Below are 25,503 nucleotides of genomic sequence, written 5' to 3'. Positions count from 1 at the left end.
AGAGTCACTATTTTGCTGGTCTAGGTAGATACAAGTGGTTAGCACAACACTTTATAGTATCAGTGATCCAGGTTCAATTCCTTGTGCTGTTTGTAAGGAGTTGTATGTTCTCTCTGTGACCATGTAAGTTTCCTTTTGGTGCACTAGCTTCCTTCCACAATTCAAAGGCACACCAGTTGGGAGGTTAGTTGGTCACTGTAATTTGCCTCGTGATTAGGCTTGGGTTAAATCAGGGTTTGCTGGGCAGCACAACTCAAAGGGCCGGAAGGGCCTATTCTGCACTGATTCTCAATAAAATAGAAAGGGTGAAAGGACTTCAAGAGAAATTTGCTGCTCACAATAAATTGCTCCACAATGGGCCATTTGTAGATGTGAACTTCCCACTATTCAGGACATTTACAGAGACAGGTGCAGAAAAAGGGACTGAAGGATCATCGGGCATCTGAGGCACCCCAACCACAAACAGTTCCAGCTGCTACCATCCAGGAAACGGTACTGCAGTATTAAAGCCAAGACCAACAGACTCCAGGACAGCTTCTTCCAACAGGTCATCAAACTGATTAATTCACGCTGAGTTAATTGCATTTCTATGCTATATTGACTGCCCTGTTGTATATACTATTTATTACAAATTACTGAAAATTGCAAATTGCACAATCAGACGGAGACATAATGTAAAGATTTTTACTTCTCATGTATGTGAAGGATTCAAGAAATAAAGTCAATTCAATTCATTGTAGACTTGACAGCCTCTTTCTGGGCTGTAACTATCTTGATTCTACATGCCAAGGGAATTCCGTCCTCAAGTTTTATTTAATTTGTGATTGTGTTGACAACAAATAATTGTTAGAGCACAATTCATTTTTCTTTTGACAAATGATTAATTCTTTCACTCAGCAGTTGGTTTAGGAAGTTAGCCTTAAAATGAATCCAGAGCATCATAAGCATCATTCAATTCCATATCAATGCTGGGAAGTGAATGCAGATGATACCTAAGGAATTACTCATGGGAGTAAAGGTTTCAGCTGATTCCTTGGCACACATTTGCTTGGTAACATTAAGTATTCTTGTGAATCAGAACTGGTGGGCCAGCATGAGAAAGATTGAGAATGTCTTGTTCCCTAATATACATCTCCTCTAACTGGTTTGACACCATAGAATACATGTGATCATTTAGCACCTCAGTGCATGATAACTATTGCTACTAATTGTGTTCACTGGCATTTCATCTGTAATCCTCTATAGACCTCTTACCCCTTTGTATCCATGTTTGGCTTTAGAGCCTCCCCAAAATATCAAGGTAAACAGAATCTCAAAAAAACAAGAATAATGCAGACTTCTAGATAAATTGAAAATGTCACACTGAAAGAAGACAATTCCAGATTTCAAGGCAAATGCAAAAGCAGCTTTGACTGTTTCACAGCCCAAGCTTTATTGATTGCTGACAGATTCCCTACAAACACATGGACGAAAACAAAAAAAACAGTTTAGTATTACAAAGGAAATATTACTCAATTCAATTCTGCAAATATCTTGCTATCTGTACACTTCATTGTGACAGCTTTTTGTTTTAAGATCTGAACCATTTTCCCCACAGGACTTTAATGTGTTTCATCACAGCCATGACAAACTACAAGGCATTAATTTTTTAATGCAGTATTGTAAGGTGGTGTAGAACAGATGGTGGAGTGCCTCAGTTTTCAAGGAGAAAATGACCTAGTAATAAAACAATATAATGGCACTATCTTTTGACACCCAGCAGATCAGACTGCACCTGAATCAATGCACTGCAAAGATACATGGTTAGTAGGTTCATTGGCTGCATGAGTGTAATTGGGTTGTGTGGGCTCCAAGGGCCAGAAAGGCCTGTCACCATGCTGTATCTCTAAAAAAGAAATAAGTTGTTTATGCCAATTTTAACTGTATCCTTGAACTGCTGAATGGGAAGGCAGAAGCTGCTGCAATCACCCCGAAAAGAACCAGGACAATTTTCACTAAGAAACACATATCTCATACAGCTCAGAGTATATATAATAGTCTCCATGTGGAACATGTGCTTTTAGTCAAGTGTTACTCCCATCTCCAACTATGTCACTCAGAGTGATTTTACTCACTGTTTTCCAAGACTCGATTCAATTAGTCTGATTAGTAAATGCTGTTTTTTTTTAAAAAAAAGAGATTGATTATTGAGGAATCATAATCTCAAATTAGAAGCCTTCACTGTCCTTGAACAGTTGGTGATGAGCTACCTTCTTCAAACCACTTCCAGTCCTCCAGGAGGAGGTTTTTCTACTAATTAGGCCTAATGGGATTGACCCAGTGGCCATTACTTCCCATCCCAAACAACCTGCAAAGGTAGATAAATACTATTGATAACCCATGGGTGAAATTGACTCTTAAAATATGGAAAACTACTATAAAAGAATATAATCTAGAGGGAGATATTGCAATTCTTAAATGGTGTGCTTATGACTCGGATTTTACACCAAATAAACTGGATGCTAGATTTAAAGCTAAAGGAATAACAGTTCTTTGCAACTTAATGAAAGAAGGAAAACTGTTCAGTTTTGAAATGCTTAAAGAGAAACAATTATTAGAAAAACAAGATTTTTGTCGGTATTTACAGATGCGACAATATGTTAAAAAGATACTTAAAAATGTAACCAAGGCAAATACATGCTTGATAGAACTCTTCAGAAAAGCATATAATTCAGATAATGGTAGTAGAATCATTTCAAGCATGTATAAGGGGTTGTCAAATCTTAAAACACATTCAACTTCATACATTCAAACAAAATGGGAGAAGGAAGGAGGGATAATTATATCTGAGGAAGAATGGACAACAATATGGAGGTATCAATGGAAGTGTACCAGTTCACAGAAATGAAGGGAGCTTGGATGGAAAAACTTGATAAGATATTTTATTACACCCTCTCAGAAATCCCAATTTGTTAGTAACCTCCCTGTTTGCTGGAGAAATTGTGGAAATCAAAATGCAAATCATCATCATATTTTTTGGGACCGCCCTGTTATCAAAAAACTATTGGAGGGGGATACACAATCTCCTACAAGACATCTTTAAATGTGAAATACCCTTAGAGAGTAAGACCAAATATTTTGGGTATATACCTCAAGAATGGTTGAAAAGAGATAAATATTTAATGAATATACTGTTGGTGGCCGGTAAGAAGATTCGTACTAGGAAATGGTTATCACAGGAGAGCCCAACTTTAAACACATGGATGGAAATTACAATGGACATTTACAAAATGGAGAAGATAACAGCATCTGTTAATCATAAGCTGGAACAATTTGATTCATACTGGGAAAAATGGTTTAACTACATAATGCCTCATAGGCCTGATTTTATTCTCACAAATCAATGAATATGTTGTAAGAAAAAGATCACACCCTACTTGTACATAATTCTTTCCTTTTGCTTGTTTTTTCTTTCCTCTCTTTTCTATAAGTGTACACCTCAGATAAATACTTTGTGGAGATTTGTGATATATATGATTATATATGTCTGAAATACATCTTATGGAAATGTTTGATGATGAACTTCAATAAAAAACAAATTACAAAAAGAAAAAATAGCAATATAGTGTACTTTCAAGTACTAGTGGTGTGCAACTTGGAGGGAAACATACATGTGGTTGTGGTTCTATTCACACGAAAACCCCAGTGCAGATCACTGGTCAAAGGGATGCTGTCACTGTAGCCTGTGTGAGTAACTGGAGTGTGCTTTGTACATACTTCAGCCTGCTTGTGTGCTGGTGGTGGAGAGAGTGCATGTATGTTGAGGATGGTAATTAGGGTTCTAATTGAGCTGCTCACATAGTCCTGAACTGTGTTGATAACTGATTCAGAAAATCATGTCAATAGTATAATGATTGCAAAGATGTACATTTATTAAAATGACTGCCCCTCAATTGAAACAGAAATTTATTTACTTTTCACTTAAAACTCTTTTAATATTGGCTTGATCCCCATTCAGTCAAAGAGTCCCCAGCTGCAACAAAAGTAAGACTTAATTTTTGCCGATCGATTTTATGGCTGGGATTTAGATTTGTGCTTGACCAGCAACAGGCCTAAAGGGAATTTATGGACCCAAAGCTTCTGCCAACTAATCTCTCTGAAAGAGGTAATAAAAGTAATTCTAGTGATTAAATATAACACTTACCCTCTAATGATATCTGGATTGACAGCAGCTCCTTTTCTATCAATGAAATACACGTCCATAAAGGTTCTTAAGAAAGAAAGACATATATTTACACAGTCCCTTTCCCCACTGGTAAACATTGTTAAGTATTGGCAGGCTTTGAAGTTGATCACTATTATATAATGCTTGAAGAACAGAAACCATTGGATATGCATCAAGTCCTACAAACATCAATTTGACCATAGAATCTGATTTAGTGAGTTCAATACTGGTGAATTTTATTTTTTTTGGGATATTATTCTGGATGTATGTAGCTGTTCCTCAAAATAACACTATGGGATCTTTTATATCTAACAAAGAGAGCAGGCAGAGCTTAACCGCTCAGCTAATCGACAGCATCCCCAGCAAGAGAGCATTCCATCAGTACCATGCTAAAGTGTCCATAAGACCACAAGGCAGAAGAACAGAATTAGGCCATGAAGCCCATCAAGTCTACTCTACCATTTCAGCATTGCTGATTTATTATCCCATTTAAACCCATTCTCCCACCTTCACTCTGTAACCTTTGATGCCCTGATTACTCAAGAACCTGTCAACTTCCAATTTAAATATAGTCAGTGACTTGGTATTCACAGCGAGCGTAGCAATGAATTCCATAGATTCACCACCTTCCAGCTAAAGAAAGTTTTCCTCATTTCTGTTCTAAATGGACATCCTTCAAATCTGATGCTGTGCCATCTGTTCCTAGACTTGCCCACTATAGGAAACATCTTCTCCATATTCTCTATATCTAGGCCTTCAATATTCAATAGGTCCCATTGAGATCCCCCTCATTCTTCTAAACTCCAGTAAGTACAATCCCAGAGCCATCAAATGCTCCTCTTATGTTAACCTTTTCATTCTCAGAATCATCCCCATGAACCTCCTCTGGACCCTCTCCAATTCCATAAGAACATAAGAACTAGGAGCAGGAGTAGGCCATCCGGCCCGTCAAGCCTGCTCTACCATTCAGTAAGATCATGGCTGATTTGTCTGTAAACTCAGCTCCATCTACCTTCCTTTTCCCCATAACACTTAATTCCCTACTATGTAAAAATCTATCTAACTGTATCTTAAATACATTTAGTGAAGAAGCCTCAACTGCTTCCCTGGGCAGAGAATTCAGAAATTCACCACTCTCTGAGAAAAACAGTTTCTCCTCATCTCAGTCCTAAATCTTCTCCCTTGAATCTTGAGGCAATGTCCCCTAGTTCTAGTCTCACCTACCAATGGAAACAACTTTCCTACTTCTATCTTGTCTATCCCTTTCAAAATTTTGTATAATTATATAAGATCCCCCTCATTCTTCTGAATTCCAGAGAGTATAGTCCCAGGTGACTCAATCTCTCCTCATAAGTTAACCCCTTCATCTTTGGAATCAACCTGGTGAACCTCCTCTGCATTGCCTCCAAAGCCAGTATATCCTTCCTCAAGTATGGAGACCAGAACTGCACACAGTACTCCAGGACATACCAGCATATATTTTTCTTAGATAAGGGGCCCTAAACTGCTCAAAATATTCCATATGCAGTCTGGCCAATGCCTTATAAAGCCTCAGCATTACATCCCTGCTCTTATATTCTAGTCACCTCAAAATGAATATTAAGATTGCACTTGCCTTCTTTACCAACAGCTCAACCTGCAAGTTAACTTGAAGGGAGTGCTGCACAAGGACTCCCAAGTCCGTTTGCATCTCTGATTTTTCAATTTTCTCCCCATTTAGAAAATAATCTACTTATTCTTTCTACCAATGTACCTGCCCATACATTTCCCTGTACTATATTCTATCTGCCATTTTCTTGTCCATCTCTCAATCTGTCTAAGCCCTCCTGCAGACTCCCTGCTTCCTCAGCACACCTCCCTCTCCACCTACAGTACTGTGCAGAAGCCTTAGATACACATATATATCTCAGGTACCTAAGACTAAGTACTGTGTCTGTCAAAGTGGACCGGAGAGCAAGTTTTTAACACTGGCTGGAGCAAAAGATGTTGGGAATGGTGGGGTTGGAGTGCTGCAGAACCGGTGTGGGATAGTGGCTGAGAAGTGGGACAAGTAGCAAAGAAGGAGTGCTGGGGCGGGGTGGCATGAGTGCAGACACAACCAGCCCTGAAACACCAGGCAAGATCATTTGATTCCAACCAATTGGTTTATTGATCTTTATAGAATGTCTCTCTGGTGCTTCCTTTACCCTTCCCTCGCTTTTCCCCTTTTCTCAACCACGATTCTCCTTTCCCTGCCACCTTCCCACTCTCAGTACACAATAGAGACCCATATCAGAATAAGGTTTATCATCACTCATATACGTCATGAAAATTGTTTTGTTTTTGCAGCAGCAGCAGTACAGTGCAACACAAAATTATACAGTACTGTGCAAAAGTCTTAGGCACCCTAGCTATATATATGGGCCTAAAACTTTGCACCATCTGCAAACCTCGCCATAAAGCCATGAATTCCATCATCCAGATCATTGACATAAAAATGTGCAGAGAAGCAGTCCAAATACCAACCTCTGCAGGACACATCTAGTCACCAAAAGTAACCAGAATATGTGTTCTTTATAAACACGAGAAAGCCTGCAGATGCTGGAAGTCCAAAGCAACACACACAAAATGTTGGAGGATCTCACTAAGTCAGGCAATATCTATGGAAATGAATAAACAGTTCAACATTTCGGCTGAGTCAAGCAATCTTCTATCCATGCTAGTATCATCCCTTTAATAGTATGGGTTGTTTTCTTGCTAAGCAGCCTCATGTGCAACACCTTGTCAAAGGCCTTCTGAAAATACAAGTAAATAGCATCCACTGACATGCCTTTGTCTATCCTGCCTGTTAATTCCTCAAAGAATTCCAACAAATTTGTCAGGCAAGATTCCCCCTAAGGAAACTATGCTGACTTTGGCCTATTTTATCATGTACCTCAAAGTTCCCCAAAATCTCATCCTTAATAATGAACTCCAACATCTCCTCAACCATTGAAGTCAGGCTAACTGCCTGTCCTCCAATACAATGTGCATCCTTGCAACTAGGATCTTCTTTCAGCCATGACTCAGCGATGCCCACAACGTCATGCCTACTAATTTCTAACTGTGCTGCAAGACCATCTACTTTATTCTGTATACTGCATGCATTCAGATATAACACCTTCAGTCCTGTATTCATCATCCTTCTTGGTTTTGCCTCCATGTCACACTCCAGCTCATCTCACTGACTGCAATTTTGCCCTATCTTCTGCCTGCCCTTTCTCACAGTCTCACTAGACACTGTATACCATCTGCCCCATCTTCAGTCCTATCACTCCACAAAGATATTGCACCCCCCCCCCCACCCCTCAGATTCAGGTGTAACCAAACGTTTTTGTACATCTCTCTCCAGGAGTGATCCCAATGATCCAGAAATCTGAAATCTTGCCCTCTGCACCAGATCCTCAACCACTTATTCATCAGGACTATCATCTTATTCTTGCCCTGACAAGCATGTGTTAATCTCTTGGAGGTCCTGCTCTAGGCCTCTTCCCAATCTCCCTATATTCACTAAGTAGGACCTCTTCCCCCTTTTTTAACCCATGTCATTGATGCCAATATGCACCATGAGCTTTTGGGAATATTCTGCATCCATTCTGAGACAACCTTGACCTTAGCACCTGGGAGGCAACTCACCATCCTGGTATCTTTTTTCACTGCCACAGGATCTCCTGTCCATTCTCCTAGTTATCGAGTCTCTTATCACTATTGCACTCCCTGACCTTACCCTTCCCTGCTGAGCCTCAGAGCCGTTGACAATGCCACAGGCCTGGCTGGTGCTGCTGTGCCCTGATAGGTCATTCTCCACCCAGCAGTAGCCAAAGGGTACTTGTTGCTGAGGGGAATTCTGACAAGCACTAACTGCTTACTCCTCTTACTTGTCCTGGTGGTCTCCCATCTTACTATCTGAAGTTTGCACTCTGGCTGTGACAACCTCACTAAAAGTTTCATCTATGAGGTTCTCAGCCTCTTGGATGGGTATGTGTACATCCAGCTCCAGCAACATACACAAAATGCTGGTGGAACGCAGCAGGCCAGGCAGCATCTATCGGAAGAAGCATAGTCGACATTTTGGGCCGAGACCCTTCATCAGGACTAACTGAAAGAAGGGATAGTAAGAGATTTGAAAGTGGGAGGGGGTGGGGGAGATCCGAAATGAGAGGAGAGGACAGGAGGGGGAGGGATGAAGCTAAGAGCTGGAAAGTTGATTGGCAAAAGGGATGCAGAGCTGGAGAAGGGGGAGGATCATGGGATGGGAGGCCTAGTGAGAAAGAAAGGGGGAGGGGAGCACCAGAGGAAGATGGAGAGCAGACAAACCCAGTTCCTTGACCTTGTCAGTCAGGCGCTGAAGTTGGGTGCACTTCCTACAGATGTAGTCATCAGGGAGACTGTTGGGTACGTAACAATCCCATATCTTACAGGAGAAGCATTTCACTGCCTTAACTACCATCCTGCTTATACTTGCTATACCTTTGACTCTAACTTAAGCTTAAGTTCTACAATCAAGTAACTGACTCCAAAAGAATGAGCACCTTTACCCTACGCCTGCTCTCGCTAAAGCCTGCCGAGCCAAAGCCTGGCCACTCTAACACTAGCCCACTCCCACAATGGCCACTCCACTTACAGCTCCTTTCTTTTTGTTGGCTCTCGTCACTCCCGAGAAGACTTATGGTTTTTAAATGGCCCATGCCCTGCAAGATGTTGCTCGCTCACTCACACAGTGACTCACTCCTGGAATGTCAACCCAGATTACATGACCCAGTGTCATGGGAGTTGAATCCAAAATCCTCTGAACCAGATGCATGTCTTCTAACCACTGCACCACAGCTGAAACAGATCAAGGTAAGTAAAGGTTATGTTAGCAAAAATGAAGAAGGGCCCAGGACACATGCCCACCTGCACTGACACAAAGCAGATACACTGAAGTCTGCTTAATCAAATAAACATCTCCCTTCCGTTAAAATTTGAAGAATAAATGTCATATCTCTCAAAAAGCAGTAAGTATGTTTCAGTTTACTAGAGTTTTAAGCATGAGGGATAGTCTTTCAGCACATTTGATAATACTGTAACGTGACTCGTGAAAATCTTCACTAACCTGAAAATCGCTAGGATTAGTTATCACGCCGTGAATCGTGCCTTGCCTGAAGCACATGACATGCCAATCAATGAGCATGCAGTAACTTCAGTGTGACACCAAAAAAATCCCTGAAACTGTAGGCAATGACCCAGACAGACCCATTTTTGTATAACTAATGTAAAGTAAACATGCTGCAATCTCAGCATGATAATGTAATTTTATTCTGCTGTGGTTTGCAGGGAAGATGAAAATGACTTCCATGTCACATTAGGTGGTTAGATGATGTTCCTCCATTCAAAATGACTTGGGCAATGAGACTATAGCATTACAAATAGGCTGCTCATGAAGTGTGACGATATAGCTGGGATAAGTAGTCAGGCTAACTATAACTAGAAATGGCGTAAGCCAGGCACATATAGGGTAAGGACACAGGGGCTGCAGTTAGAAACATAGAAAACCTACAGCACAAGACAGGCCAAAGCTGTGCTGAACGTGTCCTTACTTTAAAAATTACCTAGGGTCACCTTTAGCCCTCTATTTTTCTAAGCTGCATGTACCTATCCAGGAGTCTCTTAAAAGACCCTATTGTATCCGCCTCCACCACTGTCACTGGCAGCCCATTTCACACACTCACCACTCTCTGCATAAAAAAACTTATCCCTGACATCTCTTCTGTACCTACTTCCAAGAACCTTAAAACTGTGCCCTATCATGCTAGCTATTTCAGCTCAGGGAAAAAGCCTCTGACTATCCACATAATCAATGCCTCTCATCATCTACTAGGCCACCTCTCATCCTCTGTTGCTCCATCATTAATGAATACCATCTCAAAGAAGGGAAAAATAAAGCTACCTTGGGTTATCGTGGAAACATATGTCATAGAATGATAAAGGTACCTCCATTAGGTGCATGAGTGGAGATGTTTTGATGACTCCCACTTCCCAGTTCTCTAGAAACGTGAAAAATTCTATCACTAGGAGCTCAGTCTACCATTGGTGTAAAGATGTCAGTTTGAAATTTGAGAGTGGAGTGGCAGGGTTGGGGGACTGAATAGAAAGGTCTGTCTAAAAACTATGGTGGAGAGGTCAATCACAGGTGGGAGTGAGCAGGCCGGTCTGAGTGCAGGAATGAGGCGGTCATTCAGATGGGAGGAATGGTGTAGCTAGTCTATCATTGACAATGGTGAGACTGGTTTGACACCAGGAGTTGAGAGGTCAGTCCATCAGTGGGTGTGGAAAGGGCAGATTCATTGCTGCAGGTGTTCGTCATACAGCAGAAGGGAGATCAGTTCGTCATTCAAAATGGAGACACCAGTCCAATTATCAGAGTGGAGGGACCAGCCCAGTGGTCAGAGTAGAGGAACCAGTCCAGTGGTCAGAGTAGAGGGACCAGCCCAGTGGTCAGAGTAGAAGAACCAGCCCAGTGGTCAGAGTAGAGGGATCAGCCCAGTGGTCAGAGTAGAGGAACCAGCCCAGTGGTCAGAGTAGAGGAACCAGTCCAGTGGTCAGAGTAGAGGGACCAGCCCAGTGGTCAGAGTAGAGGGGCCAGCCCAGTGGTCAGAGTAGAGGAACCAGTCCAGTGGTCAGAGTAGAGGGACCAGCCCAGTGGTCAGAGTAGAGGAACCAGCCCAGTGGTCAGAGTAGAGGGACCAGCCCAGTGGTCAGAGTAGAGGGACCAGCCCAGTGGTCAGAGTAGAGGAACCAGTCCAGTGGTCAGAGTAGAGGGACCAGCCCAGTGGTCAGAGTAGAGGAACCAGTCCAGTGGTCAGAGTAGAGGGACCAGCCCAGTGGTCAGAGTAGAGGAACCAGCCCAGTGGTCAGAGTAGAGGGACCAGCCCAGTGGTCAGAGCAGAGGAACCAGTCCAGTGGTCAGAGTAGAGGGACCAGCCCAGTGGTCAGAGTAGAGGAACCAGTCCAGTGGTCAGAGTAGATGAACCAGTCCAGTGGTCAGAGTAGAGGGACCAGCCCAGTGGTCAGAGTAGATGGACCAGACCAGAGTAGAGGGACCAGCCCAGTGGTCAGAGTAGAGGGATCAGTCCAGTGGTCAGAGTAGAGGGACCAGTCCAGTGGTCAGAGTAGAGGGACCAGTCCAGTGGTCAGAGCAGAGGAATCAGCCCAGTGGTCAGAGTAGAGGGACCAGTCCAGTGGTCAGAGTAGAGGGACCAGCCCAGTGGTTAGAGCAGAGGGACCAGTCCAGTGGTCAGAGTAGAGGGACCAGGCCAGTGGTCAGAGTAGAGGAACCAGTCCAGTGGTCAGAGTAGAGGGACCAGACCAGTGGTCAGCGTAGAGGGACCAGTCCAGTGGTCAGAGTAGAGGGACCAGCCCAGTGGTCAGAGTACAGGGATCAGCCCAGTGGTCAGAGTAGAGGAAACAGCCCAGTGGTCAGAGTAGAGGGTCCAGCCCAGTGGTCAGAGTAGAGGAACCAGTCCAGTGGTCAATATGAAGGGTCCAGTCCAAGTCCAAGAGGGAAGGTCGGTCTAGCAGTGTCTAGGTGGGGACTGAGATGAGCTGAATGTAATCCCGTCTACAGTGTTGCTGGTTCCTGCTGGTCCTAATCAGGTGAGGATCAGATTGCCTGCTGTTGATGATGATCAATATCTGATTAGCCATGTTGGTCTCCTGCTTGTACCTGCCAGCAATGTGTTTCTTGTGCAAAGCTCCAGACCGCCTGATCTTTGCAACTTTTCTAACAAAGAACAAGCAAGCCCTTCCAGAAAGTCTATGGGCTCTATTCCTGGCATTGCTTTTGGTCAAGCATTTAAAGTACATTACATCTTTTGTGGCAATGTATGTTAAGGTAATTAAACAGATATGATTAAAATGGAGGAGATAAAGTAGGGGGCCATTACTTATGCTCAGAAGGAAATTTCACAAATGTTTTAGTGGCATAGACAAAGAGCTGCAGTATGTGGATTGAAAAAGACTTAACTAACATAAGAATAAACATTTAAGAAAGGAAAGAGTTCAAATCAGGATCACATTTTTTATCACTGACATACAGTACTGTGCAAAAGTCTTGGACATATATATAGCTAGCGTGCCTAAGACTTTTGCACAGTACTATAGTAATTCCATGGATTTCACTGTACTGCTGCCAGAAAAAGAACAAATTTCATCACATATGTGAGTTACAAATTCTGATATGGTCTCTACTGTGTATGGCGCAGGGAGAGGGGAATCGTGGTTGGGAAATGGGGAAGGGAGAGGGGCGGGAGCAGGAAGCACCAGACAGACTTACCGTAACGATCAATAAACCAATTGTTTGGAATCAATTTACCTTTTCTGGTGTCTCAGGACTGGGTGTGTCCATACCTGAGCCACCCAACCCCTGGCACTCCTCTGCCACCTGTCCCACACCCCTCCCATGGCACTCCATCCTTGCTATTCCCAACATCCTTTACTCCAACCATAGTTACAAACCCGCTCTCCATTCCACATTGACAAATACAGTACTATATATATATATATGTGTGTGTGCCTAAGACTTTTGCACAGAACTGTACATCATGAAATATTTCACTGAGTAATGAGATTAACACATAATTTGTGTTAACATTTCTGTTGATTTATACCTATCATATTTGCAATATACTGTCTGTTGCCGTAAATTGTTAACTTGCATGCCATTTGTGCCCTATGTATGTGGGACACAGGTGTCCCTCAGGGCTATGTACTAAGTCCCCTCCTTTACTCTCTGTAAACTTATGACTGTGTCGCCACCCACAGCTCTAATCTGCTAATTAAATCTGCTGACGGCACTACACTGATTGGCCTAATCTCAAATAATAATGAGGCAGCCTACAGAGAAGAAGTCATCACCCTGACACAGTGATGTCAAGAAATCAATCTCTCCCTCAAGGTCACAAAAGCTGGAGGAATGTGGACAGGCTAGCCCCTATTGACATCGATGGATCTGGGGTTGAGAGGGTGAACAGCTTCAAGTTCCTCGGTTTACATATCACCAAGGATCTCACTTGGTCTCTACATATTGGCTGGGTGGTGAGAAAAGCACAACATTGCCCCTTTCACCTCAGACGGTTGAAGGAGTTTGGCACGAGTCCCCAAATCCAAAGGACATTCTACAGGAGCCCAATTGAGAGCATCCTGACTGGCTGCATCACTGCCTGGTATGGGAACTGTACTTTTCTCAATCGCAGGACTCTGCAGAGAGTGGTGCAGACAGCCCAGCACATCTGTAGCTGTGAACTTCACACTATTCAGGATATTTACAAAGACATGTGTGTAAAAAGGGCCCGAAGGATCATTGGGGACCCGAGTCACCCCAACCACAAACTGTTCCAGCTGCTACCACCTGAGAAACGGTACCGCCACATAAAAGCCAGGACCACAGGCTCCGGGACAGCATCTTCCACCTGGCCGTTAGACTGCTTAGTTCTTGCTGACGTAACTGTACTTCTATGTTATATTGACTGTCCTGTTGCACATAATATTTATTATAAATTATAAATTGCACATTGCACATTTAGACGGAGACATAACGTAAAGATTTTTACTCCTCATGTATATAAAGGATATATGTAATAAAGTCAATTCAATTCAATTCAATTCAATTCAATGCTACTGTATAAACTTGAACCTACCATGTTTAATGTGGGCAAATAGGATTAGTGTAGATGAGTAAAAGAGGTCAACATAGACATGATGGGCCAAAAGGTCAATTTCTGTGCTGTACAATTCTATGATACTATGACTCTGATTCTAACCACCATTACTAGTTGACAAGTTAACTAGAAATATGATTAAAATGTTACTGCATCTGGGTCCGTTTTTTTTCTAGACTAACAGGGCAATGATCCAGAAGAAATGGAAGCAAGTAAATTGCTCTTCCTTTGCTTTTACTTTGCTACATATTCCCCTGTTTCCAGGACAATGCTGCCTACATAGTCTGGGTACAGCTGGTTACTGGGGCATAATCCAGTGCTGGTTCAATTTGTGTGTCTTTTTACTATTTATTTAACTTCTGGGATGTTAGGAGTTGCCGAGATTGGGAATGAAGATACAAGTCTGAAGGTGGTTCTGGTGAGAGTTCTACTTGAAACACTACCTCTCTTCTTGTGATTTTACCACAGTAACGCCAGAATTTAAACCCAATGCCATAGAAAGGTGAGTGATGTATTTCCAAGTCAGGATAAGTTGTGACCTGAAAGGGAACCTGCAGACAGTATTATTCCCATCTGACTCTTCCTCTTGTCCTTTCTATTGGTTGAGGTGTGGGTTTGGGAGATACCGTTAACCTATCAGGTTTGTCCTAATCTCCAGTAACAGATAAGTAATATCCGAGACACTTGCAATCAACTGAAGATAGAAGTCATGGACACATGGAAGATTGTACTTGTCTTTTAAATTAATTTTATCTAATTAATTACAAAAATGCACCAACCATTCATTGGGTATATTTAAAGTATAGGTTCTTGATTAGTCAGGGCATCAAAGGTTATTGGGGAGAAGGCAAGAGAATGGGATTGAGAGGGATAATAAATCAGCATGTTGGAATAGTGGAGATGACTCGATGGGCTGAATGGCTTAATTCTGCTCCTATGTCTCATCAACATTGGGGAAAATGGCCGTTTAAATAATAGTCAATATTCAGTCAATTAAGCAATAAAGAATTGATTAGTTTTCCAACGTGTTTGGGAGGGCAGCCTGCTCCAATAATGGGTGAGCTTGTCAACCAGTAGCAGTGGTGAGTGGGGTCAGCCATGTCTAACTGGTGCTATCAAATGAAATGAACCCAAACAGCTTCTGTGTTTATTCAGTTGGACCAGGAGCAGACGCAGGATTACTGGGAGGCGATTGTTACTACACTGTGCTAGGGAAATGATTGTTCAGAGATTCAGTAGGTGTAAACCACCTTAGTTTACATAAAGTGTATCGTACAGTAGAAGGGTGTGGGGGAAGTTGTTTAATGTGTCAGGATGATATAGTTTTGCACATGACCTCTATCATTATGTGTAAGCTGCTAGCTGTCTTCTACAGCAGGCAATGGAAAGACCAAAGCTATACTTTTTATTATTATTGGCAATACGAAACCCATTATTTGGGATGCTGCCAATTTCTATCTGGATGGGGCTTGCACTGATCTAGTGCTATATTTTAGAACTCTGTGGGAATTCTAAATGCTCATTTATATGGAATATATGTTGCTGAGCCCTCTTCAGGTTAACATCAGAAAAACCTTCAACAGAGAGGTGTGTATTGTCTTTTCAGGAGGGAAATGGACCACACCTCATAGTGCATTGCTTTCATTTTTCGGGAGCTATCTGGAAGTTGGACAAAGGAACGTTGGAGTCATTATTCCACAAAAGTACTCAGTTTTTATACCTTCCCCCAATTCTGTGTAAGGAATTCAGCCTGACATGGCATCAATGCAGCATTTGACAGGATACTGGTACTGTTTCATATTTAGATTGTCAAGCACAATAAATATTTAAATTCTACACATTTTGAATTAATTCAGAACTATGTAGCAGAGAGTTCCTCAGTATGATCGATGTTTCTGCAGAAACAGGACGGCAGAAGCCCTCAGGAAATTCCTGGCGCCAAAGTCTAAAGTTCTAATAAAATGCAAATGCCTAACTTGTTCATGCCAATATTCGTAAAGAAGAGGCATATCCCAAACTCAACTAATTCAGACTGGCTCTAAGTCCCAAACCAAATCGATGCAGACTTTTTGTTTTCACAGGAGAGAAAACAAAAACATTCTTGCTGTCTTTTGTATTTTCTTTCCGACAATTTGCCCACCTTTTTAAGTTACTGGTCTTGATTGCTGGTGAAACTTTTGCTACAATCACGTTGGTTCCAGGCACAGTGGCTTTTAAAATGCTACAATAGAGACAAGCATTGTTCAGATCTACTTAGAAAATGCTCACAATGTAATAAAAGAGGTTATATTTTGTAATTTTATAAAGAGAACTAGAAGGTAACATTAAACTGCAAAGAAACGTACATGGTTAGGATTACTGAGTCAAAGCAGTTGCAACAAACTTTTCAAACAAAGAGAAGTACTTATAAAAACAAATATAAGAAATAGAAGTAGGGGTAAGCCATTTGCCCTCCTCCATTAGTCAATAAGGTCAAGGCTGAACCTTTCCCTTGAGTCAATTTTCTTTTCCCCAGTCCTGTAAACTCTTGATTCGTCTGATCTTCAGATAGGTTTCAACCCCTGAATGAATGAGAAACTGTGGCTTCATGAAGTCCATCATTTCATAGTTCCACAGTGTGCTCCATGAAGAATTTTTCCAGATTTGCACTTCAAAGACTAATTCCTAGTTTTCAACCTTCCATCCAGAAGAAAGATTCTCCCAACCCCTAACCAGGTAGTCCCTCAGAATCAGGTATACTTCAATGAGATTATCACTCATTCTTCTAAACTCTAGTGAGTAAGCCTAGGGCAAATTTTAATATCCATTCACTGTTTAGCCCCAGGAACCTATGTAACAAGCTTATGATGAGCTGGCTTCAACTGAGAAAGAACATTGCTTATATCACACCTATGACACCAAATCTCATTATTTTTACACAGTCAATTTCCACCCAGCAAACAGCAATGAGATAAATTAATCTATAGGTGTTAGTTGAGAGATGAGTGTGGGATGGTTCTTTGCTTTAGGAGTTAGTTTAGAACCAGACCTATAGAGAGACCAGTTTTTAGCTCATCTGAAAGATAACGCCTACAAAAAATTGTGCGTCCTCATTACCGCACTGAAGTGTATTTTAGATCAAATCTAGAACAAGATGCAAACTTGACAACCCATTTCCTTTGAAGCAAGGGTGACTACCTTTCATTCTGGAACACCTTAATCATGCCTAATTCCCCTCCCAAGCCAGCATTTTCATAATTTTCTCCTGGATCCCACCATTGGTAGCCTTGGGTTTTTTTCAATATCAATAACAGAGTAATCAGCAAGATGCAATAGGATAGACATGGCCCTGGGAGGACTTGAAATTAATTCTACATCCCACAAAGCATTATTAACTCCCAAAAAGCAAGTTCATAAATCCTCTTGCTGATAACTACTCACTACCTTTCGGATCAATGCCCTCTTATGAATTCTACATGCTATTGAAGACATTTGATATGTAGACCCCATATGTCTGTTGTACCTCAGTATTTGTTTCTCCACAAGGAGCACACTTCCTGGCAGCTTGTCAAAGACTAATTGTAATTTACTGTTCCCATTAACGACATAGACCTAAAGAGAAAGATCAGTCTCAGTTACACATAATGAATGAAACTCAACTACATGCACATTTGGCCAATATGTGGATAGATTTGTCAGAACCTTTAGGGTGTTATTTAATGCAAGGAAAATATATGGACGCAAATAATGTAGAATACATCCAAGACAATTCTCTACAGCAGTTGAAACAATTCAAGCTTCTTTTTTTTGCATGAGGAGACCTATCCTAATTTACCAAAAGGAAAACTGAATGAAAAGCAGGAGTTTGACAAGCTATTAGTGAAAATTTACTCTGCCTGATATAAACCAAATATTAACATTAGCATTGATTTCTCTAACCTCGAGCAATTTCTTCCCCCTTCCCCTTTTGTCTTTTTCTGGCTCCCCTCTTACCTGTTCTCTTCTCCTCAACTTCCCATCACCTCCATCTGGTCTTCCTCCTCCTCCTTCATTTTCTCCCATGGCCCATTCTCCTCTCCTATCAGATTCCTTCTTCTTCTGCCCTTTATCTTTTCTGTCACCTCCCAGATTCTTACTTCATCTTCCCCCCTCCCCCACACACCTATCTTCCTCATCACCTGGTTTTACCTATCACGTGCCAGCTTGTACTCCTTCCCTCCCTCAGTTTTTCCATGTGCTTCCTTCCCCCTTCCTTTCTAGTCCTGATGAAAGGTCTCAGCCTGAAACATTAACTGTATATTCCTCTCTACAGATCTGACTGACCTGCTGAGTTCCTTCAGTATTTTGTGTGTGTAAATGGATTTCCAGAATCTCTTGCGTTTCTACTGACATTAGTGGTTTTGAAAGGGAAGAATTCACTTGATTCAAAAATGGCCAAGACAGAGATGTGACTGTGGATGGAGCCTGTGACCCTGGCCTGGTAATATCACCATTGAGACCAGATGCATTGTACTGACAAATGGTTGAGATAGGATCTGACTGGGGAGTCAGGGCCAGGGTATGTTTGGATCCCCTCTGGCACAGCAGTGCTCTCTCAACATTGTATTTGGAGCATTAGCCTGAATTTTGCCACTTAACATGACCAAACATTATCCAGGTCTCACTGTAATTAATTGTGGTATGTTTCAATTGCTCAGCTGTTACTAATGGAATTGAGCATCGCGCAATCAAATGCAAACGCTCCCATTTCTGCCAAGTTTATGCTGTGTCCCTTATCACATTAGCAGTTTTGACAAATTGTCATTGATCCAAAGCATCAGTTTTGTTTCTCTTCCCACAGATGCTTTTGAATCTATGAAACATGTTCAGCAATTTGTATTTTTATTTCAGGCATATAGAATCTACATTATTTTATTTGCTTTACAAAATACAGGGAGAGTTTAATATTGCAGTGACAGGGAAACTTACTTCTAATAGGCGATGAGCAGTGTTGCTGGGTAGTCCCCCATCCACGGCAACAATTTTTATCTTCCAACATCCCTCTAATTTCAAATAATTTTTTATCCTTAAAATTAAAAAAAATGAAAGAGATATTTGCTATGACCTTGTTCTGTTTAGGTACACACAATTTGTTCCTGAAGTTCCACAACCTCTGGTCTGTTCCATATCCCTAATACATTTGCTCCTGCTCTGACTGTCATGTCCTCGGTTGTTCTGGCACTAAGCCCTGGAATCCTTAGGGGTGGTGATGGTGCTCTGGCTAAGTCACTGCATTAGCAAGCCAAAGGGCTGGTTTTAAATCCCATAATCATAGCTAAATTGGTAAAATTTGCTAATTAATAATCTGGAATTTAACAACCAACTAATCATAGCAAAGACAGCCTCGACTATTATTGCAGGATTGTCATGAAAATCCATCGGGATCACTAACATCTTCTGGAAAGGAAATCTATTGTCCTTACCTGATCTGGCCAATATATATCTACAGACCCACCAATGTGGATGATTTTAATTGATTACTCATTTGTCCAATTCCTGTTATGTTCCTTAAATTTCTTTGCCCAAGTTTTTAAGTCCTTAACTGATTTAGTGTCATATTCTCTCAGACAAAACACCTGAAAGGAACCTTGGGAGGTTGCACTGCATTTTAGATCACATTTCAAAATAATAAATTCAATAGTACAGATGAAATTATCTCTAATGGTTAGAATGCCAATCTCTACCACAGGAAGTGACTGAGGTAAATAAACGAAGAGCTGCAGAAGAAACTGGAGGAGAACATAAGGGAAAGGGGAACAGAAGGACGTGCTGAAGGTCTGAAGTGAGGTGGGTGGACCAGAAAGCGCTTCATATGGAATACGCACTCAGTGACCACGATATTACCTTGTACCTAATGAAGTGGTCACGAGTGTATATCTGTGGTCTTCTGCTGTTGTAGCCCATCTACTTCAAAGTTCAACATTTGTGTGTTCAAAGATGTTCTTCTGCACATCGCTGTTGTAACGCATGGCTATTTGAGTTCCGATTGCTTTCCTGTCAGCTTGAACCAGTCTGACCATTCTCCTCTGACCTCACTCATTGATGAGGCCCATAGAACTGCCATTCACTGGGTATTTTTGCTTGTTTGTTGCATCATTCTCTGTAAACTCTAGAGACTGTTGTGTGTGAAGATCCCAGGAGATCAGCAGTTTCTGAGATACTCAGACCAGTCTCTCTGGCACCATCAAACAGTCCACAGTCAAAGCCAATTAGAATACATTCTGAAGTTTGGTCTGAACCTCTTGACCATGCTTTTATGCATTGAGTAATTGCCACATGGTCAGATGATTACATACTGTATTTGCATTAGTGAGCAAGTGCACAGGTGTACCCAACACACTGACTGGAAACAGCAGTGTTAACCAGGGTGGATTGAATCATCTGCAGTGCACAGATCTATCAACCACTTAATAAAAGACGTGCTTGTAAGCATTTCATGATGTGGATATTGCTGAGGCCAGCAGGAACAAGAGCAGTTTGTTAAAATATCTTCCATACACGTCTCAATAACAACATAACGTGTTGAATGACAACTACGATTTGATTTATTTCAGTTGCAATGTCCATCCAACAGGGATATATGCTGATGTAAATAAAACAGAGATGATTCGCCTCACACAAAACATTGGAGGAACTATGTGAGTTATTCCAGATTTCCAGCGTCTTCAGCCTTTCTTGTGTCAATAATTTGTTATGGATTGTTGGGGGCACCAACACCGGTGCCCCCCAGGGGTGTGACCTCTCTCCACTGCTGTTCTCCCTCTACACCAATGACTGCACCTCCTCCAACCCCTATGTGAAGCTTTTGAAGTTTGCAGACGACACCACCGTCATCGGACTCGTCCAGAACAGTGATGAGTCTGCATATCGACAGCCGGTGGACCAACTGGCGCTCTGGTGCAGTCGGAACAATCTGGAGCTGAACACGCTCAAGACAAAGGAGATGATAGTAGATTTCAGGAGACATCCCCCCGTTATGTCCCCCCTCACAGTCCTCGGCAGCCCTGTGTCCACCGTGGAGAACTTCAGGTTCCTGGGAACCACCATCTCTCAGGATCTGAAGTGGGAGCAGAACATCAGCTCCATCCTGAAGAAGGCCCAGCAGCGGATGTACTTCTTGCGGCTCTTGAGGAAATACGGTCTGCCTCAGGACTTGCTGCTGCAGTTCTACACTGCAGTCATTGAGTCTGTCCTGTGCACCTCCATCACTGTGTGGTTTGGAGCCGCCACCAAGCAGGATAGAACCAGACTACAGCGCACAGTGAGGACTGTCAAGCGCATCATTGGAGCCTCCCTGCCCTCTATTGTGAACCTGTACTCTTCCAGGTTGAAGAAGAGGGCGAGGAACATCATAAAGGAGTCCTCCCATCCTGCGCATGGACTGTTTGAACTGCTTCCGTCTGGTAGGCGCTTCAGATCCCTCCAGACTAAGACTAATAGGCACTGGAGAAGTTTTTTCCCTACTGCGGTCACTTTGCTGAACAGTTAACTGCCGGTTAACTGTCGGCTAAATATTACTTGGATTGCACTACCTGTATGTATAATCTATATTTTCATTTATATTTATCATCTGTTATGAGCAGAGAGACAACATCTGCCGGAAGTAAATTCCTTGTATGTGTACAGGTACTTGGTGATTAAAGTCTGATTCTGATATTTTACTTGCTGGACCTCCTTCAAACAGACCTGCACTGACTTCTTTTAAAATTAATTTTTATTATCTGGCCATTGCTTCCATTGCCCTTGAAAAGATGGTAGCGAGCTGCCTTCTGGTGAAGGAACAGCAGGTGCTTGGGAACATCACCAGCTACGGTCTCCCTTCCAGGTCAGGCATGAGACTAACTTCAAAACGTAAGTCTGGGCCATAGTTTTCCTAGATCCAAACTCCCAAAGTCAAAGCAGGGCTGGTTGGTGCCAATCTTCCAGAAGGTTGTTGGCATTGCACGTGTCCAGGCAACTGAAGAGTACTCCATAATACTCTTGACTTGTGTCACGGAAAGCTAAGGCTTTGGAGTGTCAGGGGTCACTGGCTTCCACTTGTATTCATGTCTACACCTAGCTGAATTACTGATCATTGATTAGCCAATGATAATGCCATGGAATGTCAATGACAGGTGGTTAGACTGCTGAGCTAAATCTGGGCTCTGTGAAACTTGAATGAGTGTGGCTGAATGCTAAAGTTGGGCATCTATTTGTGGCAGAGTTAGGAGAAATATGCAAAACAGCCTGGATTGCCTCTGCAGCACAGAAGAGTGCTCCTGCTCCTCTTTGTCCCCAAGGAAACTGTAAGAGGATTGGATTTACTTTGCTGATCTTCAGAGGATGATTTCCCTGATGAACGTGGCATACACTGCTGCCAGTTAGCATGGTCTCAGTGTTACTGGGGAGCTACAGAAGTGGCAAAAGAACCCTCAAACAGTTGAAGAAGTTGCTAAGGGTGGGGGTCCATTCCATACGCTAGGCTCTTAGGAGCCCCACTCCCTGATCCACATTTTCCTGGCTTTCAGAATCAGAACCTGAATCAAGATCACGTTTAATAGAACTACCATTTGTAAAGAAGTTTGGTGTTCTGCAGCAGCAATACATTGCAATACATAGTAATAAAATTTATAAAATGCAATACAAAGTATATATAAAATTAAATTAAATAAGCAGAGCTAAAAGAGAGGGAAAATTACTGAGAAAGTGTTCCTGGGCACATTGCCCATGGCAGAGGGGTAGAAGCTGTGCCTGAAACACTGAGTGTGTGGCTTCAGGTTCCTGTACCTCTTCCTTCAAGACGTACAAACAAGCTGGATGAACTCAGCAGGTCGGGCAGCAACTGTTGAAGTGAACAGTCAACGTTTCGGGCCAAGACCCTTCATTTCGGGCAGAGTACTGATGAAGGGTCTCGGCCCGAAACATTGACTGTTCATTTCAACGGATGCTGCCCGACCTGCTGAGTTCATCCAGCTTGTTTGTACATCTTGATTTGACCACAGCATCTGCAGTGTACTTTGTGTGTACCTCTTCCTTGGTGGTAGCGACAAGAAGAGGGGCATATCCTGGGTGGCGGGGGTCCTTAATGGTGGATGCCGGCTTTTTGAGGCATTGTCTTTTGAAGGTGTCCAGGATGCTGTGGAGCTGGCTGAGTTTGCAGCTCTTTCCGATCCTGTGAAGTGCCCCCTCCGTACCAGATGGTGAAACAAACAATTAGAATGCTCTCCACAGTACATTTATAGACATTTACAAGAATCTTTGGTGACATACCAAGTCTCCTCAGACTTCTAATGAAATATAGTTGCTGTCTTGTCTTCTTTGTAATTGCATCAATATGTTGGCCCATGACAGATCTTCAGAGATGTTCATGCCTGGGACATTGAAACTGCTCACCCTTCCCACTGCTGATCCCTGGATGTGAACTGATGTTTCCTTGACCTCCTCTTCCCAAAGTCCACAATCAATTCCTTTGTTTTATTGACATTGAGTGCAAGGTTGTTGCAGGGGCACCACCCAACCAGCTGATCTATCTTGCTCCTGTATGTCTCCTTGTCACCATTTGAAATTCTGCCAACATTGTTGCAGCATGGGCAAATTTTTGATGGCATTTGTGCTGTGCCTAGCCACCTAGTTGTGGGTGTAGAGACAATAGAGCAGTGGACATCCTTGAGGTCCACCAGTGTTGATTGTCAGTGAGGAGCAGATGTTAATTCCGATCTGCTTGACTGTTCTCCCAATGAGAAGGTCAAGGATCCAGTTGCAGAAGGAACTACAGAGGCTCAGGTTTTGGAGTATCGATTAGAACTGAGGGTGTGATTGTGTTGAAAGCTGAGCTGTAATCAATAAACAGCAGCCTGATGCAGGCATTACTATTGTCCAGCTGATCCAAGCCCGAGTGCAAAACCAGTGGGATTGCATTCGCTGTTGACCCGTTTTGTGACAATAGGCAAATTGCAGCGGGTCCAAGTCCTTGCTTAGGCAGGATTTGATTCTGGCCACGACCAACCTCTCAAAGCACTTCATCACAGGATGATAGCTGTTAAGGGAGTTGTGGGTCATTGACCCTCCTGTTCTTGGGCACTGTTCCGTCACCCTTTTGAAGCAGGTGGGAGCCTCCATCCACAACTGTGAGAGATTGAAGTTATCCTAGGACACTTCAGAGTGTTGGGTGGCACAGGTACACCATCAGGGCCTGATGTCTTGTGAGAGTTCACACTCATGAAAGGTGTTCTGACATCACACTCTGAGACAGCGACTACAAGGTCACCCAGATGCTCCAGGGGTTCACACAGATTAAAATCGAGAATGAATATCAACACTGGAATCTGATTAAACCTGCCTGTTAAGAAAGAAAGTGGCAGGTGGGTCAAGTGATGTCACTGACTACCACACCCTGCTGGGATTTTACTGTACTATCTCATTCTAATTGGGTGAGCAGTCCAAATCAAGACAGAGGCTGAAACATTCAAACACTAAAGCAAAGCAGAAACTGGAATTAGATGTTACCCACCGTAAACTGCCTTCCCACATATACTTGCTGTTCAAAGATGTTTGAATGTAAAAGAATTCTGTGGCTGTTTTGTTGACTGGTGATGCTCCTGGCACAGCAAAAGTGACTTTTGCAACATGGAATGTGATAGCACCATTCTTTCCAGCATCACTGTCAGTGGCCTAAACATACAGAAATATTTGCATTGCACAATTAATCATGCTATTAGTAAATAAAATTGGTATGTTCACTTCCTACATTTGAAGTTTTATATGTGCAATTTCTAGCAGATGTTAAAGTACAATGGTAGGAAGGAGCTACAAAAAAATGAAACAGTATAAAACATAAAAAGGAGAGCAGACTTGAGACTCAATAAATAGCCAAGGGATAAATAAGATCATAAGACATAGGAGCAGAATTTAGCTCTTTGACCCATCGAGGCTGCTCCGCCATTCCATCAGAGCTGATTTATTATCCCTCTCAACCCCAATTTCCTGTCTTCTCCCCTCAACCTTTGACACATTTACTAATCAAGAACCAAAAAACTCAAATTTAAATATAGCCAATGACTTGGCCTCCATAGCTGTCCGTGGCAATGAGTTCCACAGATTCACCATGCTCTGGCTAAAGAAATTCTTCCTCATCTCTGTTATAAAGGAGCATCCTTCTGTTCTGAGGCTATGCCCAATGCCCCTAGACTCCCCCACTATAGGAAATACCCTCTCCATGTCCACTCTATCTAGGCCTTTCAATACTCAATAGGTTTCAATGAGATTCCACTGACCCTCCCCCGATTCTTCTAAACTTCTGTGAGTACAGGCCCAGAGCCATCAAAGGCACCTCTTATGTTAACATAAAATTAAGGAACAGAAATGTAACAATGAGGTTAAAGTGGTGGCAGAGTTGATGTTACAAATAGATCAGCCATAATCTTACTAAATGGGAAAGCAGGCTTGAGGGACAAAATGGCCTCTACCTGTTCCCAACATTTAAATTTGTTAAAAATAAAGTTAGAGTCAATAGTGAAATAAACACACAAAATATTGGAAATGCTCATCAATTCAGGCAGCACCCATGGGAAGAAAATCAAAGTTAAC

The 25,503-nt window shown here is 42.3% G+C and overlaps 1 protein-coding gene across 1 annotated transcript in view; it reads right to left on the bottom strand.

Moving 5' to 3' along the window:
* Nucleotides 1–25,503, bottom strand: part of LOC132396636 (cadherin-related family member 2-like) — a 143,785-nt gene that overhangs the window by 20,704 nt on the left and 97,578 nt on the right. Inside the window, exons 21-25 of the mRNA XM_059974351.1 lie at nucleotides 24,428–24,588; nucleotides 18,868–18,964; nucleotides 17,423–17,511; nucleotides 16,061–16,141; nucleotides 4,184–4,249 (exon numbers count right to left, since the gene is read on the bottom strand). Coding sequence (XP_059830334.1) covers nucleotides 4,184–4,249; nucleotides 16,061–16,141; nucleotides 17,423–17,511; nucleotides 18,868–18,964; nucleotides 24,428–24,588 — 494 coding nt within the window. The remainder of the gene's footprint in view (nucleotides 1–4,183; nucleotides 4,250–16,060; nucleotides 16,142–17,422; nucleotides 17,512–18,867; nucleotides 18,965–24,427; nucleotides 24,589–25,503) is intronic.

Source organism: Hypanus sabinus, chromosome 7 (assembly GCF_030144855.1).
Source record: "Hypanus sabinus isolate sHypSab1 chromosome 7, sHypSab1.hap1, whole genome shotgun sequence".
Taxonomy (NCBI): Eukaryota; Metazoa; Chordata; class Chondrichthyes; order Myliobatiformes; family Dasyatidae; genus Hypanus; species Hypanus sabinus.
The sequence above is the reverse complement of the archived record's forward strand: the minus strand, read 5'-3'. Positions and strand labels throughout refer to the sequence as shown.